At 40.5% G+C, this 20092-nt stretch overlaps 2 protein-coding genes across 4 annotated transcripts; both read left to right on the forward strand.

The window, feature by feature from the left end:
• Window positions 1-4204: 4204 nt before the first annotated feature.
• Window positions 4205-6238, forward strand: LOC147858413 (uncharacterized). Its single transcript, XM_087327596.1, has 5 exons — window positions 4205-4223; window positions 4835-4892; window positions 5460-5799; window positions 5901-6065; window positions 6137-6238. Exons 1-5 carry the CDS (start codon window positions 4205-4207, stop codon window positions 6236-6238), a joined length of 684 nt encoding a protein of 227 aa, XP_087183722.1.
• Window positions 6239-10949: 4711 nt separating this feature from the next.
• On the forward strand, window positions 10950-15112 carry LOC147858414 (uncharacterized). Of its 3 annotated transcripts, XM_087326911.1 has the most exons (7): window positions 10950-11313; window positions 11829-12131; window positions 12219-12344; window positions 12509-12732; window positions 13828-13974; window positions 14067-14291; window positions 14655-15112. In XM_087326911.1, the coding sequence occupies exons 1-7, from the start codon at window positions 11041-11043 to the stop codon at window positions 14884-14886; spliced, it is 1530 nt and encodes a 509-aa protein (XP_087183037.1). In that variant the 5' UTR covers window positions 10950-11040; the 3' UTR covers window positions 14887-15112. The 3 variants fall into 3 exon arrangements, with proteins under 3 accessions (XP_087183037.1, XP_087183036.1, XP_087183039.1); XM_087326910.1 differs by having other exon boundaries at window positions 11829-12344; XM_087326913.1 differs by having other exon boundaries at window positions 11177-11313; window positions 11791-12344.
• Window positions 15113-20092: the final 4980 nt, after the last annotated feature.

Consider the following 20092-nt stretch of genomic DNA (forward strand, 5'->3'; position numbering starts at 1 on the left):
GGTTGGTTTTAAGAATCTAAATACATTACTTTCATATGGTTGGTGTTTTAAGAAAGAGCTAGTGTCTCCAATGTCCATGTTTCCATGTGTTTTGTTAGATGAGAGTTAAGTTTTCCATGTTCGGGAAACATATGCTTCGAACATTGTGTGTGATGTCAATACATAAAGTGATAAGTGATGGTAAACATTCTTTGGCTTTCTTGGTGGCTGCAAAATGTGTGGGAAACATCCTCTAGTTGTAGTTGTATGCTTTGTGCTTCTATGTTGAGTTGTTGCTTATCCATTGTCTCTCTTGATTGAGGTAGAACTTGCAAGCACGTCTCTTCTCTCTGTGCCTCGACTTGAGGCATGACTTGGGTGTTGGAGAATTATGAGTGCATCACACATTTCAAGTGCTTTGACATTGTTGGAACACATGATGGGGTGATTTGATAGTTACTAAAATATTCACTGAAAACGATTACTTGTAGAAGCGTTAGAAAACAGAGAAAGCAGAGAATACACAGAGTACACGGGAGAGTCAGAGAGAGAGCAAAGCGTAAAAGCTATATTCAAAATAATATAAACACTCTATCCAAAATACAATTATGCTCAGTAGCACTATTTATACAAGACCTCGTGGGACTGACAAAAGTACCGCGTACTTCAATGCTCACACAAGCATCTGACACTTACTACGAGACTATAACTGCCTAGTAGTCTAACTAATACTAGGCTTCCGGTTACCGATTGGATCCAACTAACCGGCTCCCCAGATCACCGACTCTATTGCTTGCCGGCTCGGTTGCTCATCGGCTTACCGATCCGTCTCACTCACCAGCTCAGGCTTATCCAGCCGATTCGGCTCCAGTTGAGCTTGCCACTCAACACTCCCCCTCAAGCTCAACTTGAGGTGGATCCTAGTGTCAGCCTCTGTGGCAGTCGGTTCTTCCAACCGACTTCTCCTGGCGTCGCTCCGCCTTGCTTGCGCTCCTCGTCCGGTCCGGTTCTGTTTGCCGCGACCCCTCTTGTTCTGCGCACCTCGACCTCCTCGGTCGGCTTGTCTGCTCAACAGGCCCAATTCAGCTCCCTTGCTGCTGTGACTTCGGTGCGTTCCGGTTCGCCGATTCCTTCGTGTTGGCATCGACTTTCGTTGCCTTCTCGTCCTCTTGGCCTTGAATTGATCCAGTTCTTCCGAATCTGTCTGTTGAACCGAATCGATTGTCTCTAATTCGTTCCAGCTCTTGTCCGAATCGGTTGCTCCCGATTCGTCTTTTGGTTCTAGGCCCTTCACCACATCGGACCATGTCCAAGTCTTGGCCTTCTTCCTTCAGTCGGCTCTGTCCTTCTTGACTCTACCGCCACTGCCGCTTGTTCCGACTTGTTCGGACGTGTCGACTTCCCTTGTAGATTCGGCTCCTTTCTTCTTCTTGACTCTCCCTTCGTCGGTTCTTCCCTCACCGGCGCAATCGGCAGTCTCTTTGCCTTTGCCCATTCCGGTGTCTTTGCCCGTTCTCCCCCTCAAGTGTGGCACGTCAAGATGTTGAACACCAAGCATTTCGGTGAAGTGCTGCAACTTGTCTGATCCGAGCGGTTTGGTGAAGATGTCGGCAACTTGCCGATCCGTGTGAACATACCGAAGTTAGACCTCACCACTCAAGACATGCTCACGCACGAAGTGATAGTGCACTTCTATGTGCTTTGTGCGAGCATGGAATACGGGGTTCTTGGCGAGTTGCATGCTGCTTATGTTGTCGCAGTAGACCAGAATCGAGGTCGGTACCTCGATCCGTAGGTCTTGCAACAGTCGTCGAAGCCAAATGGCTTCACAGGTGGCAATGGTAGCGCCCCGATACTCAGCCTCAGTGCTCGACAGAGCAACTGTTGGTTGTTTTTTGCTGCTCCACGCAACAACCGCGCTACCTAGGGAAAACATGTAACCAGAGGTTGATCGGTGATCTGATGCATCGCCGGCCCAATCGGCATCTGTGTAACCGACCAGCTCTTCGGGTATACCACGCCGGTATAACAGGCCCCGGTCCTTCGTGCCGCTTACATATCGCAGTATCCGTTGCGCGCAGTGAAGGTGCTCCACGGTCGGCTTTTGCATGAACTAACTTATCATTCCGACCGAATAGCTGATGTCAGGTCGAGTGATAGTCAAGTAAATAAGGCTTCCGACAATTTGTCGGAACCGTTTCTCGTTGCAAGCCGATCCATAGTTGGGACGAAGCTTCTAGTTCCGGTCCAAGGGTGTGGAGACAAGTCGGCATTTTGTCATGCCGAACTTGTACAACATATTCAAGACGTAATGTCGTTGTGAGAGCAACATGCCGTTGAGGGTTCGGATCACCTCGATCCCAAGAAAATAATGAAGGTCCCCCAGGTCCTTCATCTCAAATGCGTCTAACAACTGGGACTTGACGCAGTTGACTTCTGGAAGACCCGGTCCGGTGATGACTAAATCATCAACATACAACAAGATATATACCGGACCGGTTGAGCCTTGCCGGATGAACAACGAAGAGTCGGACTTGGAGGCCACAAACCCCATCTTACGCAATTGGTGCATGATCTTCGCATTCCAAGCTCGAGGGGCTTGCTTCAGGCCATACAACGACTTCTTCAGTCGGCATACCGTCGACTTGTTCATCTCCGATTGAAAACCGGGAGGCTGAGTCATAAAGACTTCTTCTTCAAGATCACCCTGAAGAAACGCATTCTTCACATCCATCTGGTGAAGATGCCACCCTCTTGCTGCAACAATCGCCAGCACCACACGAACCATCGTCATCTTCGCTACCGGAGCGAAGGTCTCGTTGTAGTGGGTCTGTGCGTATCCCTTCGTCACTAATCGGGCCTTGTACCGGTTAACTGAACCGTCGGCGTTGTACTTTACCTTGTACACCCATTTGCATCCGATCGGTTTACAGTGACGAGGATCAACCAGGTCCCATGTCTCGTTGGCATCGAGTGCCCGCATTTCTTCCTCCATAGCGGCACGCCAATTTGCGTCCTTTGTCGCTTCTGCATAACTCTCAGGTTCACGTACTTCCGTCACCTTAGTCATGTACGCATAGTGATGCTCCATGTACTCATTGTACCCGTACCGCGTGACGGGATCCTTCTAGTGGGTGGACCGGCGTAACTCACCGTTACCCGGTTTAAGGCATTTCTTGGCTGGTTCGGTATTCGTTGCCGAAGATCCGCCTTTCTCCTTGCCAGAGTCGGATGCACACTGATCCGACTCATCGTTGCCGGTTTCGAAGTCCGGCATCTTTTTCTTCCCTTTCTCTTTGCCCGTGAACCGTCTCCTCGGTTCCTTGCGCGGAGAGTGCACGGCAGAATCTCCACTCCTCGTCGGTTCCTCATCGGACTGGTCAGATTGACTCAGTCTCTCGTTCGGCCCGCTCAACCGAAACGATTCCGGACTCTCATCTTGAGCCCACACTTCATCATCATCTACCTGGACCGGTTCAGGCTCACTAGCCTCATCGTCCAGCATCGGGTCAGATTCAGAAGTCGGGACCGGTAAGGAGTACCACGATGCCGATTCATCGAACTCGACATCTTGACTAACTCGGACTTGCTTTGTCCGGGGGTTATTACACTTATAACGCTTTTGCTCTTGAGCATAACCAATTAGGATGCATTTTTCTGATTTTGCATCTAGCTTCCTCTGCTTCTCATCCAGTACATGCACATATGCAATGTTGCCGAAGATCTTAAGGTGTCTCAAATTCGGCTTGCGCCTGAAATACAGCTCGTAAGTTGACACCTTGTCACCGATCCGATTCTGGATGTAGACAACCGTTCGGACTGCCTCCGCCTAGTAGAATTTGGGCATGCTCTTCTCCTCCAGCATTGCCCTTGCCACATCAATAAGCGACCGGTTCTTCCTTTCGGCAACATCGTTCTGTTGCGGTGTGTATCTGCAGTTGAACTCTCGCCGAATTCCCGTTTGCTGCAGATAACTGTTGAATTGGCCGGAAAAGTATTCTTTTCCGCCATCTGACCGCAGGCATTTGATCTTCCTCTCCGATTCCCGTTCCACCATGCTTTGGAAACTCTAGAAACACTCAAAGACTTCACTCTTCCACTCAATGAGGTAGATCCATGTGTGCCGCGTATAGTCGTCGATGAAGGAGACGAAATATCGACTCCTGCCAAGACTAACATTCTGTGTCGGTCCCCACACATCCAAATGGATAAGGTCGAGCTTGTTATGACTCTGGTTACGTTCGGTAGGAAATGGAAGCCGGTGTTGCTTCTCGAGTTGCTAGGCTTCACATACTTTGGCCTTTCGGCCGCTGAAGGCAAACTGAAAATAACTTGTTTCGCTTGCTGGTCTTGAAGCCTCCGGTAATTGACGTGGCCTATCCGCTTGTGCCACAGGTCGATGTCCGATTCAACCTTCTGTCCTTTTGCAAATAGAGTGGTGCCAACGTCATTGGTGTCGAGGATAAACATCCTCCCATCTTTGCGCCCTTGCAGCGTTGTTTACGTACGCGTATTTAACGTATCAATACGTATAATACCTTCTTATTTGTATAGTACGTACCATACGTCAAAGTTGTTCATTCAAATGTCATATGCATTCGTCTAATACGGTATTTAACGTACCTTTAAAAAAATACGTATAATACGTATTTATAGAAAATGTGAGTAAAACCCTAAAGAAAGCAAAAGAAAATAACAACTTTAGTAAAATAGAAGGAAGAAAGAAAGACGGACAGAATAGACTTAGAAGAAGAAGAAGAAGAAGAAGAAACAGAAAAAGCAGAAGAAGAAGAAGAAGAAGAAGAAGAAGCACTAGAAGAAGAAGAAGAAGAAGAAGCACTAGAAGAATAAGAAGAAGAAGAAGCACAAGAAGAAGAAGAAGAAGAAGAAGAAGAAGAAGAAAATAAAATCAGGTTAGTGAATATATTTCTTTCTTTTATTTTTTATGATTAAGTATACCTCCCATTTTGTTGTATTCCAATGTCAAGTTGTATGATAATACCAAATGACAAGGGAGATTTAATTTTTAGTTGATCTAGTTTACGTATGCTTGTGTTCAGCAATCTATCTATTCCACAATAATGCATCTATACAAGTAACAAATTGGTAGACAATTGTAATTGACGTCATGCGATAAAACTCTCCTCTTTGCAAGTGTTGAGATCAAATATTATAGGAACCATGTGTTGAAACTCAAACATGTATGTATACATGTAGACAATGTGTTCAAAATCTTTCACAATTTGTAGCATTAGCTAATCCTTTGCTTATTGATTTTAGTGGTTGTATCCCATTTGAATTCATTTCAGAAATTGATCATTCTAATTTACTTTCCAAAAGGAGTGGAAGAAAACATCCCCCACAAATCCAAGTAAATTTCATATTTATTTTAATTTTTTATGGTTTCCTAGCATTAAACCTCCAAATGTTTTCTCATGTTTTAAGATCAGATCATTTTGTAATTACTAATACCCTTTTAGGTACGAAGATGTTTTGAAGTTATTTGACATACGATGGAAATGGTTCAAGAGGCCGATCCACCTTGTAGCTCATTTGTTGCATCCAATGTGGAGAGAGGAGGCTACATTTATTAACCCCGAGTTAATGGATGCATGGATGAGCTATACAGAAAAATTGTACTCGACACTTGAATGTGATATCTTATTTCGTGAATTGCATGAATATCGAAATAGCACAGGGACATTTAGCTATGCATTAGCACGTGAAGAGATATCTATGATGACGCCAGTCACATGGTGGGAAAATTTTGGTGGAAGAACTCCAAAGCTCCAAGCATTAGTTGTCCGCATATTATCCCAAGTAAGTGTCAAGTTTTGAAAAAATGATCAATTTTATAGTTAAGTTCTAAAATACTGCACTTTTGTGTACTACCTTTTATTTCATATTTTGTTTTCTATTAGGATTGCTCTTCTGGGGCAGCAGAAAGGAATTGGAATGCACATGCTCTCGCACATACAAAAAATAGAAACAGACTAAAGGTAGCACAACTTGAACGATTGGTATATGTGCGAGAGAACTTAAGGCTAGTTCGCAAGTTTGAGACTGTGAATGCATCTCCAATGCAGGTATTGTTTTATTCACTTCTTATAATTTACATTCCTCAAATTTCGTTAAGCTTTTATAAACTTGTTTGCAGGTGAATCCAAATGAGATAGATGTCTCTAAGACTCATGATATTCCATCTATTAGCCACGAGAATGATATGGATAGAGAATTCTATGAAACTTATTTTCAATAAACAATGAGCATGAGAAGGACAAGGAGCATGACAAGATCACATACGACAACATCAAGCGATGGAGTCCCTATTGATCGAATACAGAGGCAGAGGCCAAGAAGAGATGATGAGCGGTCTTCTTGTAATAGGAGAATAACAAGATCAAGTACATTTGCTTCTTTACCACCAAATGATCAAGATAATGTCAATGGAATAGAAGAAGCAATTCATACAAATTATGATGATCTTACTGACGAAGAACCTATGTTGATGTCATCAACTAACACTGAATCTGATGATGAAGATGGTGATTGTGATGAGGACGAGATCTAATGACTAATATTTCTGATTTCTATACGTTATTACTAAGCTCAATAGCCATATGTTACTTTTCTTTGATCTAAGCCCATTTTGATACATTGGAGTCTTGGACATAGTTCAAGTTATGTGTTCTTAGAAGTCAAATATCTGATGTTATGTGTTGTTAAGGTTTTTTTCTAAATTTTGTTCCTACAATGCATTCTATTTATTTGACAAAATGCAATGTAAGTGTATCTCAAATATTTGATGTTATGTGTTCTGAAAGTTTTTTCCAAATCAAAAGATGTGGTCTTTTCTTCAATAGGTATGTTGCACTTCTTGTCAAAGTGTTGTTTTTGTCAAAAGTACGATTTTTTTTGTAGAATTTTAGCTTGTCATGACTCATCATGTGAATTCCCTCAATCATGTGAGGGATATACAGTTTTTGCTTCGTGGCCTTGGCTGTTGTTGTAAATGCCCAACAAGTTTGGGTTTTTTTTTACCTAACAAATATCTATTTGATTTGTTGATTTGTATCATTTTGATTCTCATATTTGCTCGATTTGCCCTTTAGTACTTTTAAGATGCAACTACAGCCATGGAATGCTTCGTTACATTGCATATACACGGTTACAATATTACAATATTACAAATATTTTTTAAGAAAGTAAATAAATTTCAAATTCTAGAAGTATTTAACGTACTATACGTATTTTATGTATTTTATAGGTATTTAACATACTAAAAACCGTATTTAACGTATTTTAAAATTGGGAGGTACTATACCCGTATTAATACGTTAAATACGTATGGTATCAGTACCGTACCTAACGTACCTAACAACCATGCGCCCTTGCGCAATAATCTGGCCCTCTTCCTCGATGAAGCACCCGAGGTGAGTAAACCGCACCAGCATCCCTTGGTCGACGATTTGTCCGACTGACACCAGGTTCTTCGTGATTGTCAGAATGTGTAATATGTTCATCAGCTTCCCCTTCTGTCCGACGTGGCTCAAAGGGACTTCTCCGACGTGCACGATTGGGTGAGGAGTGTCATCTCCGGTTTCGACTACTCCTGGTTGATCCGGTTTCTCCAAAAAGGAGAACCATTCTTTGTGGCTCTTCATGTGGTTCGACACACCGAAATCAACATACCACACTTCCTCCAATTTGGAAGTGGTATTCTTCATCGAGTTCGCCTCGTGCTTCATCACCAAGATTGGCCCATTACCGTTCTTGGATCCTCCCGATCCCTTCACGTAGTGCGAGCTTTGCCAGCCATCCTTGCCGGCCTTGCCGGATCCGGATTTGTCCGGATCGGCCCGTTTTCTCCAACACTCGCTTTCTCCGTGGCCATTTTTGCCACAATACCAACATTCCGTTGCAGTCTTCTCTTGCCGTCTTCCAGTGCCGCCATGACTCCCCCTGCTCCCAGAGGGTCCGGAACTGTTGTCGACACGTTCTCTGTGCCTTTGTTTCTGGTCTTGTCGGCCGCCTCCATTGTGTGCCGACCTACCTCGTCCACCACGCCCACGGGACTGATCCGCTTCCGTGTACAGCATCCGGTTGTCAATGGGTGTGCTAGTTGACGCACCGGCATGGTTCTCCTCTACAAGGAGCATCGAATGTAAGTCGAAAAATGACAGCGTATTCTCCCTTGTACATACCGCCGTTCGGAACGCTCTGAACTTAGACGCCAGACCCCCAAGACAGACCTGTACCATCTTGTCTTCCTCTACAGTAACGTTGATAGAGGCAAGCGAGTCACATATCTCTTTGATCCAGGCCGTGTAATCCACCATTGACATGTCCTTCTGTCGGACATTGCTCAACTCCTGTCAGAGTTGCAACTTCCAAGCTGTAGTGCTCGCGGCGAAAACCTTCTTCAGGTTTCCCCAAGCCTCCTTCGGCGTCTTGGCGTCTCAGATGTGGCTTAGCAGCTGGTCTCCGACACTGGACGCGAAGCAGTACATCACTCTGCTTGCCGATTGTTCCCACACTAGGAAATCCTTATGTGCCGCATCAGGTGTTGTTTCGTTGGCTCCTTCGACGAAACTCCAGTAACCATGCCCAAGCAAGTACTGGTGCATCTTGTACGACCAAGATGCGTAGTTGGATCTGTCGAGTTTCTCCATAGGGAGCGAGCTAGCCATTCCTCTATCCATCACTTCTTTGTCTGTTGTTCTTACGACCTATTAGGGTTTTCTTTCAAGCGTTTGTCGGCTGCAGAGGTTCTCAACCCTCGCGCTCTAATACCATGAAAATGATTACTTGCGGAAGCGTTAGAAAACAGAGAAAGCAGAGAATACACAGAGTACACGGGAGAGTCAAAGAGAGAGCAAAGCATAAAAGCTATATTCAAAATAATATAAACACTCTGTCCAAAATACAATTGTGCTCAGTAGCACTATTTATACAAGTCCTCGTGGGACTGACAGAAGTACCGCGTATTTCAATGCTCACGCGAGCATCTGACACTTACTACGAGACTATAACTGCCTAGTAGTCTAACTAATACTAGGCTACCGGTTACCAATTGGATCCAACTAACCGGCTCCCCAACTCACCGGCTCGGTTGCTTGCCGGCTCGGTTGCTCACCGGCTTACCGATCCGTCTCGCTCACCGGCTCAGGCTTATCCAGCCGATCCGGCTCCAGTTGAGCTTGCCACTCAACATTCACAAAAAAAATGTCCCATAAGCTTTGTGATCTAGCCGATATGTAACCCAACATGAATCCCCTGCCATGATCACATTGCATTATGTCACATAGAAATCGAGAAGTTATGGGTCATCCACATCATGGGGAGAACATTTACTTGATTGAATCACTATGTATATGATAAGTGGTCTCCATAGGGGCAAGTGTCGAGTTAAAATCTATCCTTGTTCCCTTGGGGTTTTGTTTAGACACATTAATGGGGCATATGTGCAATTTATTGGGCCCATACATTTGTGGAGTTCCTTTTCCAACACTTAAAATGGGTTACATGTTCAACAAGTTCCTTTTGATCCTAGTACTCAGATCACAAACTTTTGTTTTCCCTTTAATTATGAATCATTTGGACAAAAACTTAGGGTTTTTTTCCACTCAATCTAAATGATACATACTAATGCATTTGAAAATATGGGATGTGATGTGATGCCAACTCTAATCATGTTCAGTAATATGTTAACGATGTTGCATTGGAGTTTATTATAGCCAAATTATCTTCGCCTCAGTACAACTTAATTGGATTCCTCCCTTTACATTGGTCATATGTGACCAAAATAAAAATCATGGGTGGCCAAAATAAAGGACATATAGATGCATAACTTACTAACCTGAGCTTGAGATATTAGCAATCAAAAACTTATCTTCCAATTGGGCACAAAGACACATGCAAATGGTTTAAGGAATGGAATGTGGCAACACTACTCAATGCATAGATGGTATACTCAAGGCAAGCATCAATACATACTTTACAAATATACTCACGACCAAATGGAATGAAGATTGCAACACTTACTACACACTCACTTTTATCCAGCATTCTAGGATCCACAAAAGGAGATCACGAGACACACCCAACTACATTTTCTTGCCTCCATCCCCGTTAATGCAAGAAGAGCAATCATCCTCGTCCATTCTTGTGGTCATGATCCTGAAAAAAAGAATGGCACTTGGAATGGGCTAGGTAGCGCAAACCACATAAGCACGCCATAGTTGGCCTATTAAGTATTCCAAGAACAAGGGCATCTCACGTTACCATGTGAAGCATTCGTAAACATTTGACAATGATTATGACCATCAATTACCTCAAAGGGTTGACTTGACATAATTTCTCCAACCTAGGCACGATATAGCATTGCCATCACTTAAAACATATAATGAAATGTGGGAAAATTCACGAACACGTGTTTCTAGCCTCCCAAGGATGTTAAAATATCATCCTCATAATCTATCTCCTTTTCTTCGGTCCTCTTTCTCTCTCTCACTCATGTCTCCCTAAGTCACCTCTTCGTTTGTTTATCAATTCAAATATCTTTTAATCTCATAAATTTAATCATTGCTTGTCCGGAATGTAGGTGCCAATGTTTGGACAATCAATGTTCAACCTCCCTTTGCCAAAAAACTTGACAAACTGGTTTGGTCACACTGCATTGATCATAATCAAAGTTCGTTTTTTCCCTTCTTTTTTGTTGGGGTTTGTTTGTTTGTAGCTTGATGACAGGCCATATGTTACTACCCAATGCACATATATTATCTTTAGTTCTCACTCCCTAATCATCTCTTTAATCACTCTCACTTTCCCTTAATAATCTCATTAATCTCTTTCCACATTCTTAATCACTCTCTCGTTCTCGTAATTATTTCGCTAATATTCTCTGTTTCTCGTAATTATTTCTCTAATCACTCTTGCTTTCTCTCTCAATTATTAACTCACTAACCTCGCCGTCTCGTCCTCACAACGAGACGCGGATAGAGAAACAGAGGCACAGAGACCCAGACCCAGACCCAGACCCAGCGACTCAGAGACGTAGCTATGGAAGACGCTCGCCAGATATTGCTCCAAGCTCTAGATCACGCAGGCATTCCCCTCCCTCCCGAAGCACAGTCTGTTAACGATCTCTTGTCCCCTTCATCCCTTGTCTCCATCTCTCTGGCATCTCTCTCTTTCATCCATGGATTTCAACCTCTCCGCCCTCTACCTAGTTCTTTCTCTGAATCATCCATGTCCGAACGGTTTCGTTTGTGCAACGATCTCGCTTCCGCCATCAAAGGTCTTGGGTATGGTGGAGATCTCACCTTTCAACAAGTAAGTAAACCACGCATCGAGTCTCGAAATGTAGCAGTTTGTTTTGTGCATTTGTTGATAAATTTCCAAGTATCCATTTCGATCTTTATTGATTCATTAATGTCTTTACTGTTGTTTACGGGATATACATTTTTTGATTGATTAGTTTCGACTTTCCTAGGAAAATTCGCAACTGTTTGATAGAAATACATGAATCATAATAGAATCTAGGCTTCGTGAATTTAGGACTTCGTGTTGATTAGATATAAAACAGTTCCATCGGTAAATTCTTCACCGTGTCATTTGTTCGTTTTCTTTTCAAATAAGTGTTTTTTTGCATATAAAAACTGCCGTTTTTTATAGCCTAGCTGTTTACGGTCAAAGTGAATTGCCTTGTACTATCTACCAGTAACTAGGATAAGTCTAAGAAATCTAGGGTTTCGTGTGTTCAGAACTGTGTGCTGGTTAGGTATTGAATTAGAAAGAATGCATATGCAGGTCTGTATTGGTGATGACTCGTGGTGCTGGACATGCAGTTTCTTTACCCTTCAGAGGAGGAGACTCACAAACTTCTACGTTTTCTGCTCGATAACATTGCAAAATGTTCTGATAGTGATCGTGATGGACGAAAGATGCATGAAAATACAGCTTCTGGAGCCAAGTCAGAGAATAGTTTGATTTCTTCAGCGTTAGCTCTTAATATAGAAGAATCCTCATCTATTGAAAATCGATTGAAACTTGCTTCACTGGAAGAAAAAGAAGAGTTGGCCACAAGCACTACTTTGGTTGTAAGGGATCTTGTACAAGATTCCCTTGAAGAAGCTGGTTTAAGTCATGATGTTGCTGTAAGGACTTCTTTATCTCCTATCATGGGGGCGGTTGATGGTGCAATATTAACCCAGGAAAGTGATGTGGTGCTTATGCAGAAGCATATTGTACAAGACAGTGGAGATGAAGAAAAAACAGTACTTGCTTCTTCAGATGACCTTAATGAAAGTCAACTCAGTGGCCTTGAAGAGAGACTCCACAGCATGTCATTTGAAAATGTGAAGGTATTTTCTACCTTTTTGAATAATCGAAGTCATTTAAATGTGACTAACAGAGGCTGTAATACACATGTGTAGGTACTTGAAAATGCTGAAAGACATTTATGTATGTTATAAGTATAACTTGTTGATGCTACAGAAGCCTGAAACGTTTGTGTACTTAATTATAGCTAACAAAAGAAATCACGGATTTGGAGAGACACCTTGTCAATCTGGAGGTTGAGAGTGAAGCCTCGGCTAAGCAACTCGCCCTTCTGAAAAGAGATTATTATGTATTGGAAAACGCTGCAGATATAGCCCTTGATCCTTCAAAGGACGAGGAGAGCAAAGTGAAGGAATTAATGAATGCCATTGACAATAGCCGTCTCCAACTTAGTAACTTGAATACAAATTGGTATGAGATTCTGAACTATGTTTCTCTAGCTATACGGTTTTAAACAAGTTTGAAAGCTCTACATGACCCACTATTCATTTAGATATGTAGCATTATCAGTACCACAGATCATTTTATGAATTCTAGAATTAGATCATAAATAACAAGTAGCCCTCTTATTATTTCAAGTAGCCTTCTGATTATTTAAATGCCAAAAGGCAGGTCTCCGTTTTATAAAATTTGAAAAATTCGAAAACACATTATCATTGCAAAAATAGATAAGACACACTATTAAGTTTTGATATTGATAAGGCATGTGGATAAAAAGATAATTGTGAAATTGTTGAAGTACTATCCGTGAGATAAAAAATGTATCATGCAATGTATGTTTGCGTTCTGTACACTACAATTATATGTACTGTGTGTGTGCATAAACTTATTGATGCATATCAATCAAAGAGGTCATCTATCAATTGATATAATAGAGTTAGATTTCATCCATTGGTCTTGGAAGCTGGCCATCTTTTTATGACTTGAATATCTTTAGACTTTGAGACAAGACTTTTAGAATGACGTCGAGGATATTTCTGCTCAACTCTTAGCTATGCTTCTTGATGCATATGTTCTTGTCCCTGAAGTGTTTTTCCTCTGAGAAATGCCAAATATACTATCATTCCTTCTGAGCATTACAAGCTAGTCTTAGTCCAGATGGCTGCTTACATTGGTTGCTAGGTTTTATTCACACTTTTGACATGCAGGCCATATATAATCTTGGTGTTTGCTCAATATCTTCTATCCTAACTTGGGTATTGAAGGCGTTGTAATCGGGCATTGCTTGCTACTCTTGTCAAATGTGACCATACCTGAAAGACAAAATGATTTTTCGTTGGTTACCACAACTCTTCATGTCTGTTATGTATTCTTTACTCGTAACTTAATTTATCTTAGAATGTTACAGACTACATTTCCTGACAGCAACTGATCATAAGTCTAAATACTTTCTTATCTATGCTATCTCAGTCTCAGTTTTGTTTTGGGCGGGCAACAGTAGCTATACGCATCTACACGTACATTCTCATTTGCTTCAATGTTAATGGTTTTTTCAATTCATTTTAGGGAAAATACTTTTAAGGAGTTACAGAACGAAAAAAGTCATCTGGAGGCATCTGCTACGAACACTAGGGAAGAGATACAGATGAAACTAAAACAAATGAAGGAGACTCATGAAAAAATTGAGGAATTGACTGTCATGTCAAAGCACGGGTTTGCAATAGCTTCGTTAGTTTTTGTTTTGAGATATTGGTGAAAGTCTTTACCTTTGATGATGTTTACCTTGATCTATCTCAATGAAACAGAGAAGTACAGCTAGCGTCCTTGACCATGGAACTTGAGCAGTCTACAAAAGGACCTTCAAGGAGTTCCTATATCAAACGAATTACTGAGCTGATTAAGAACAGCAAGAAGCAAGACATTGATATATCTCAAATTATTGAGGAAATTCGAGGTCTGCAACGTGAAAGCAATGCTAATCAAGGTCGACTTAAGCGTACATATGCTCTTGTAGATGAGCTTGTGTTCAGGTAACATGTGGTATGCTCTGAATATCTCAGAGATGAAGTTTAATGAGATAAGCTCTGGAATACCCTTTTGTTTTCTTTATTTCTCCAAATGTCCCATGTCAACCCCAAAAGAGAAAATGAGGATGAATTGATCATATAATTGCCCAAATAGTGTGTATAATTGAGAAAATAGAAGGAATTAACCTTATTATTGCTCAAATAGTGTATATATTGTTCCTTTAGAGATTGAGCAAGGGCTTATGGGGATATCATGAAAACGCAAGAGGCATTCGGAAATAAAGAAAAACTGAAGGGTATCTCAGAGTTTTTTCCTAGTTTCTTTACACAAGCTTGAGAGACTGATGTAGCAACCTTCATTTGTAGGGATGCTAAGAGAGAATCACTTTCCCGTCAAGCATATAGATTTTTAACAAGTCTTCATGAGAACTTTTCTGAGTGTTACGACAAAGTTTTTTTGATTGATAAAATTCAAAAAGAGATCTCTGAGCTGCAAGAGACAATAGAGTCATTAGAGAAAAGACCCATTGATCTAAAGAAACTGCAAGCGGACATTGATTGTATAGTGGCTGAAAATCTCTCTTTACAGAAGGGCTAGAATGAGTTTGATAATTAAGACTAGGATGCTTTGCATGAAATTGGAAGATAGAATTAGGATGTGCTATTTATTTTTTGATAACAAAAGTCTTTGCTTAAGATGATAAATAAATGAGTTCTAAGAAGATTTTATATACTAGGGGAAACAATGTAATTCATATGAACGAGAAAATGGCAATGTACTCTACAAAACATTCATGTATATCGAGCAAGATTTCTATTGGTGAGATTTGGATTTTTTATTCGTAAGGAAAGCTTTGATGTACTATGTGTTAGATATGGTGGAATATCTGGGGGTCAGATGTCCTAGAGCTGCGTAAATTAATGTTAATATCTTCATATTATATCTGTGATAGGGTGATATCTCATGATCAAAAGAACTAGGATATAAATTATATGAGATATTTGCAAGATCGTTACATATAAATTTTGTTGGCTTATACTTGCAAATGTTTTCATTTGAAAAACTATGGCAAAATGTCTTATTTTAATGGAATGGAACTTCATCCATGGAAAACTGGAGTATTGTTTTGTAGCTCATCGATTTTGTTTTGTAAGCAGTCAAAATGAAGTGTAAATTTCATCATCCTTGTCCTGTATATTGATTGTTTATATTGTCTGCTTATCATTGGTTAATCATTTAGAAAAATTAAGGCTTTTTACTTATACTATTGTAATTGAGACGTGAGGATGTTAAGTTTGTAACAATATAGATTATTTTAGAAGTAAAAAGAGGTTAGAAATTAAAAAAATCCAATCATTTTTCTGCAATAAAATGATAAAATGTTTAAGATCCTAGAAAACAGCACCATTCTCCTTGTAAAATCTTTCAGTTCTGCACTGGTTGCAAAAAATTTAGGCTCAATGAGATAATGGAGTACCAGTTTTAACCTAGAAAAAATTATTAGAGTGCACATTAAAGCTTAAAGCTAGAGACTTTTAAGATGCAATTCCCACTGGAGATTTTTTAGCAACATGGTTGCTAACAAAGGGATTTCATTAAAAGAAGCAAATAATTATATTAATGCTCTGCTAGAATAGTGGTGCTTACATAAGAATAGTTGTTCTTGTCTAAGTTCACTAAAAGTTCTAAGATAAACATCGGTCATTGCTTGCTATATAAAGACACTTCTAGCCTTCTTTTATAATTTGTCCTCTAACGTGATGATGTTGAACTTCTATATGTTTTGCATCACATAAGCTTAGATGGTACATGATAGTAATTTCATTAACACATATAGTAATAGAAATTTCACAAGAGATAAATCAAAGCCAAAGAAGCCCTAATGTTGCTTAAAATATGGCTTTATATTGAACACTCGTATGTTGTAATTGAAGTATGGTGCTAGATTCCATTATGGGCTTAGGGAGAGTTACTTGTCCAATTGGTTCATTTGGAACATAGATATACCTATTGGAAGGCATATTTATTGACTCGTATGACCCTAATGTTGGGTCCAAACCTTTTAAAGTTTCCTAGTGCACGTGAACATCATTTTATAATAGGATGTGGACATGTGTTCTATCTAATGATTTTAATGATTACTCATAATTTATGTTGGTGACTATCAAAAATTGGGTGCATTGAAGGTGATAATACATGAGCTTAATATTTTATTGATTGCAATGATAGTTTGGATAGACATATTCTTTTTCAATGCATGAATAATTGAAATTTATTTGAAATTGTTGGGGTTCATTGTCAGCCCCCCCAAACGGCATGGATTCTAAACATGGATCTCAAACCTAGTTTCTCCCACCAATTGGAGGATAGATTCAGTGCATCCATGTGGAAGGCATGATGTGACATTAGACGAGGGCTCAAGTGCAATCACCCGAGTTCCGAACCTGCCTGGCTCAGTCAACGTATCATATGGAACCCATGTATCAAGGATGAATCTAATCAACTACTAGGATCACGTAAGGGTTTGTCATGGGGATACATTGCAGAAGGTCCAGGAAAAAGTATAGAATGTTGGTGACAGTTTATGTCACTGCCACTACAAGATCAAGCCAACATACTCCATGGAATCAGGGGCGGATGGACTATGAGATTGGAAATCATTAATGCTCTACTAATTAGGGAAACTGCTACTCAAAGGACGACAATGGAGAAATGGATAGACCATGAGGAGGGATCTCTGATCCCGAGAGGTAGGGGAACACCAAACAGGATCGAAGGCTTTGAATTGCGAGACACTGAAACACCAACACAGAATAACGCAATTCGAGTACTCGCGTATATTGGTCATAAATGGATTGTAGATCCTGATCTGCTCAAAGTACAACCCGATTGGCACATATGTACTCATGAAAACACATGGCTACGTAAGGCCAGCTGGGACCCTCTGCAATGGACATGGTGGGATCCTTACGCAGGGCAAGGAAGCAAACCCATCCCTTTCTTCCAATTCACAACGAGATTGGGTCGCCACATTCTAGCTGCTCAAACCGCCCGAGAGCTGGTTGCTGCGAAGGTCTAGCACACATTTCAAGTTCCTCCCACAATTATCACCAAGTTTTGGCAGAAAATCTGGAAACAACAACACGCGAGGCGAATTACCACGTTCGAATGACAATTAATAGATAAATCCCTACCGGTGGGAGCATGGCAATGTGGGAACCTTAGCTCTCCTAATTGTGTAGAGTGCCCAAATGTAGTAGAATCAATACAACACGCTCTATGGGACTGCCCGACGTCCCATCGAATATGGCGGGGGGTTGGCCGCTTGTTGCAATTATGCCATGTGCAAGGCTCCATCAAGTGGGGAAATATATGTTGGCTATCATGGCAAACCCTAGTTGGCAGATACGAGCATCATGATGAGGGGATGACTTTGGTGATAAAAGCAAAAGAGGTTTTTTCTCCACCAGCGGCAATGTCCACTCAACTCCTCCTAATGACAAATCTCAAGCTGTGTTGGAATTGGTCAGCCCAATAACTCTTTAGATTCTATGGAAACAACGGTGTAAACAGGTCTTCTCTAACCAAACCGTGCATCCAACAAGGTTACTGCAAGAGATATGGAGTGAAATTGTAGCTACTCTAAAGAGCCAATATGATGGCCTCAAGGGTGGCTCTGATGGAGTTGAAAGACAACGAATAACCTTCATCCAACAATGGTCGTCCTCTCCCTTTCTTGAGTTAGTGGGCATCCACATAAGATGGAACTATCCCTTCCCTACAGGGATTTGTACATAATTGTCTCAATTGTAAAAGTTTATAACTAATGGAATGAGTTTTTTTTTGGAAAAAAAAAAGATAAATAAATAAATCTTTCGTGTGACAGAACATGTCAACTTACTGTTGATTGGAAAATATCCTTCGATGCAATGATTTCTCTAATTCACTCACTCCATGATATATCAACAAAATGAGCTTGCAACCACCTCAATCACCACTCATCCTTTCACGACAACTCTTGCAACTACTTCACCACCCAATCTATCATCATGATACCCTATACTTAACCTCATCTCTCTCTCTCTCTCACTCTCTCTCTCTCATCATGAACTTAAGACTTTGCTCACCTCACTACATATCACCCAAAGTCTATGGAGCCAATGCACCCAAGAAGAATGAACTCATTAGATAGGAGGATTGTTTGCTATTTATCCACCAAAATCTCATGTTATATGTTATGGTCCAAGTACTCACTAAAGACCCCTTGGAGATGTAGAACAATAGGTAAAGTGAGGTAAACGTCTTAATAGGGCATATATATAGTATCTATAAACTCTTTTATGCCCACCAAAGTTTTACATTAATATGAATGGAATCATGTTAAATAGCGAAGAATGATAAAGGTGAAACCATAAATCTTTTGTACAAGTTTTTCCTCGTTCTTATCTTTATAGCTTCGGTTTGAGCTTTTCTCTTCTACTCCTTTATCACTTTCTTAATTCCAATTTCTAAGTATAAATAAACTTGTAGTTATTTGAGTGTATTGATGGAAGGTACGTTGTATTGGTCATTTCCCATGTCTTCGATTTTGTAATAAATGTTTTCGAGTGCATGTGGGGTTTCCAAGGTGTTTGTGCAACCCAAGTAAAGAAGAGCACCCAAAGGAACATGTCCATCATAACAACACCAAAAAGACTATGTAAGTTCAATGAGGTGTTTTCTAGCCACTAAACTTTACTCGAGTTGTTGTTTATTCTCCAATATGGGTCATTGTCTAGGGTTGAAACATTATCTACACTCTTGTAGGCAATACGGGCAAAGGACATTCTCATATCCCCCAACAATCAAGTTAGACTTTGCAAACCCTTGAATATCACATCATTATTTATAGTGTCTGTATTTATCTACCTAAACCTAGTACTAATTTGGATTGATAGAATCTTTCTTCATCCCAATATATTTAGTGTTCTTAATTTTGTTCACGCTTTATTCAAAACTATACAAAATAAATCTTGCATTTCCCATGTCTCATTCTAAAAGTTTACCAAAACCATCGTCATTATCTAAAAGCCTGCTTTCATGAAGACACCATAACTTGCCCTCCTACTATCTAGATTATTACTTCATGTCTTTGTGTATAATAAAGCATATGTTTTTCATTAATAACTTTTGTTGTGGCAACTTGTTAACAAAGGGGAATGACCATAAATTACATGTGCTTTTCCATCACTCTTGCAAGTTCAAGGTCATAGAAACTAATTTCCGATTTATTTTTTTTGCCAATAATAGACTCAATGTCATCTCAAGGTGTTTGCACTAACTGCATGTATTTGTACCACGAAGTTATACCTCTATGTCAATATTGTAATATAGAGGTTTAGGATCTCCATATTCCTTATTGATGGCAAGTAAGGCAAATGTGATTGTCGCTAACTTTACATATCCTAACCTCACAAAATCTTACTTGCCTCCCACAAATACAACTCTAATCAATAAGTTAAATAGTGAGTTGTAAAGTCATAAGAGTTAGAGACATACATGAAAAAAAGAAACTACGAGTAATGACATCAACCGTGCTTTGATTAAAAAGAGGAACGAAAAAGTAATTAGGGTTTACTTTAATAACACCCAACACTAATCACCCACCCACGAGTATGAGAGAGAGAGGTAGAGAAAGCTCTAACTTAAGTTAAAGTGAGAAAACAACTCAAGGTTCGAGAAGAATAACCAACAAGGCGCAAAAATGATTTCTTTGGTTCCTTTATGATGAGATTGTCTCGTTCCACATTAGGGTGGCCCTTAA

This window comes from Azolla caroliniana, unplaced genomic scaffold (assembly GCF_043228905.1).
Source record: "Azolla caroliniana isolate FFs.n. ecotype wild unplaced genomic scaffold, voAzoCaro1.0.p SCAF_11, whole genome shotgun sequence".
Classification (NCBI taxonomy): domain Eukaryota; kingdom Viridiplantae; phylum Streptophyta; class Polypodiopsida; order Salviniales; family Salviniaceae; genus Azolla; species Azolla caroliniana.

Bases quoted from the DNA above. Each gene is read 5' to 3' on its own strand.
- LOC147858413 (XM_087327596.1), top strand. The intron at 4,893-5,459 runs GTTAGTGAATAT...ATACCCTTTTAG, and splicing joins GAAGAAGAAAATAAAATCAG to GTACGAAGATGTTTTGAAGT. The intron at 5,800-5,900 runs GTAAGTGTCAAG...GTTTTCTATTAG, and splicing joins TTGTCCGCATATTATCCCAA to GATTGCTCTTCTGGGGCAGC.
- LOC147858414 (XM_087326910.1), top strand. From the start codon at position 11,041: ATGGAAGACGCTCGCCAGATATTGCTCCAAGCTCTAGATCACGCAGGC. The intron at 12,345-12,508 runs GTATTTTCTACC...ACTTAATTATAG, and splicing joins TGTCATTTGAAAATGTGAAG to CTAACAAAAGAAATCACGGA. The intron at 13,975-14,066 runs GTTTGCAATAGC...TCAATGAAACAG, and splicing joins ACTGTCATGTCAAAGCACGG to AGAAGTACAGCTAGCGTCCT.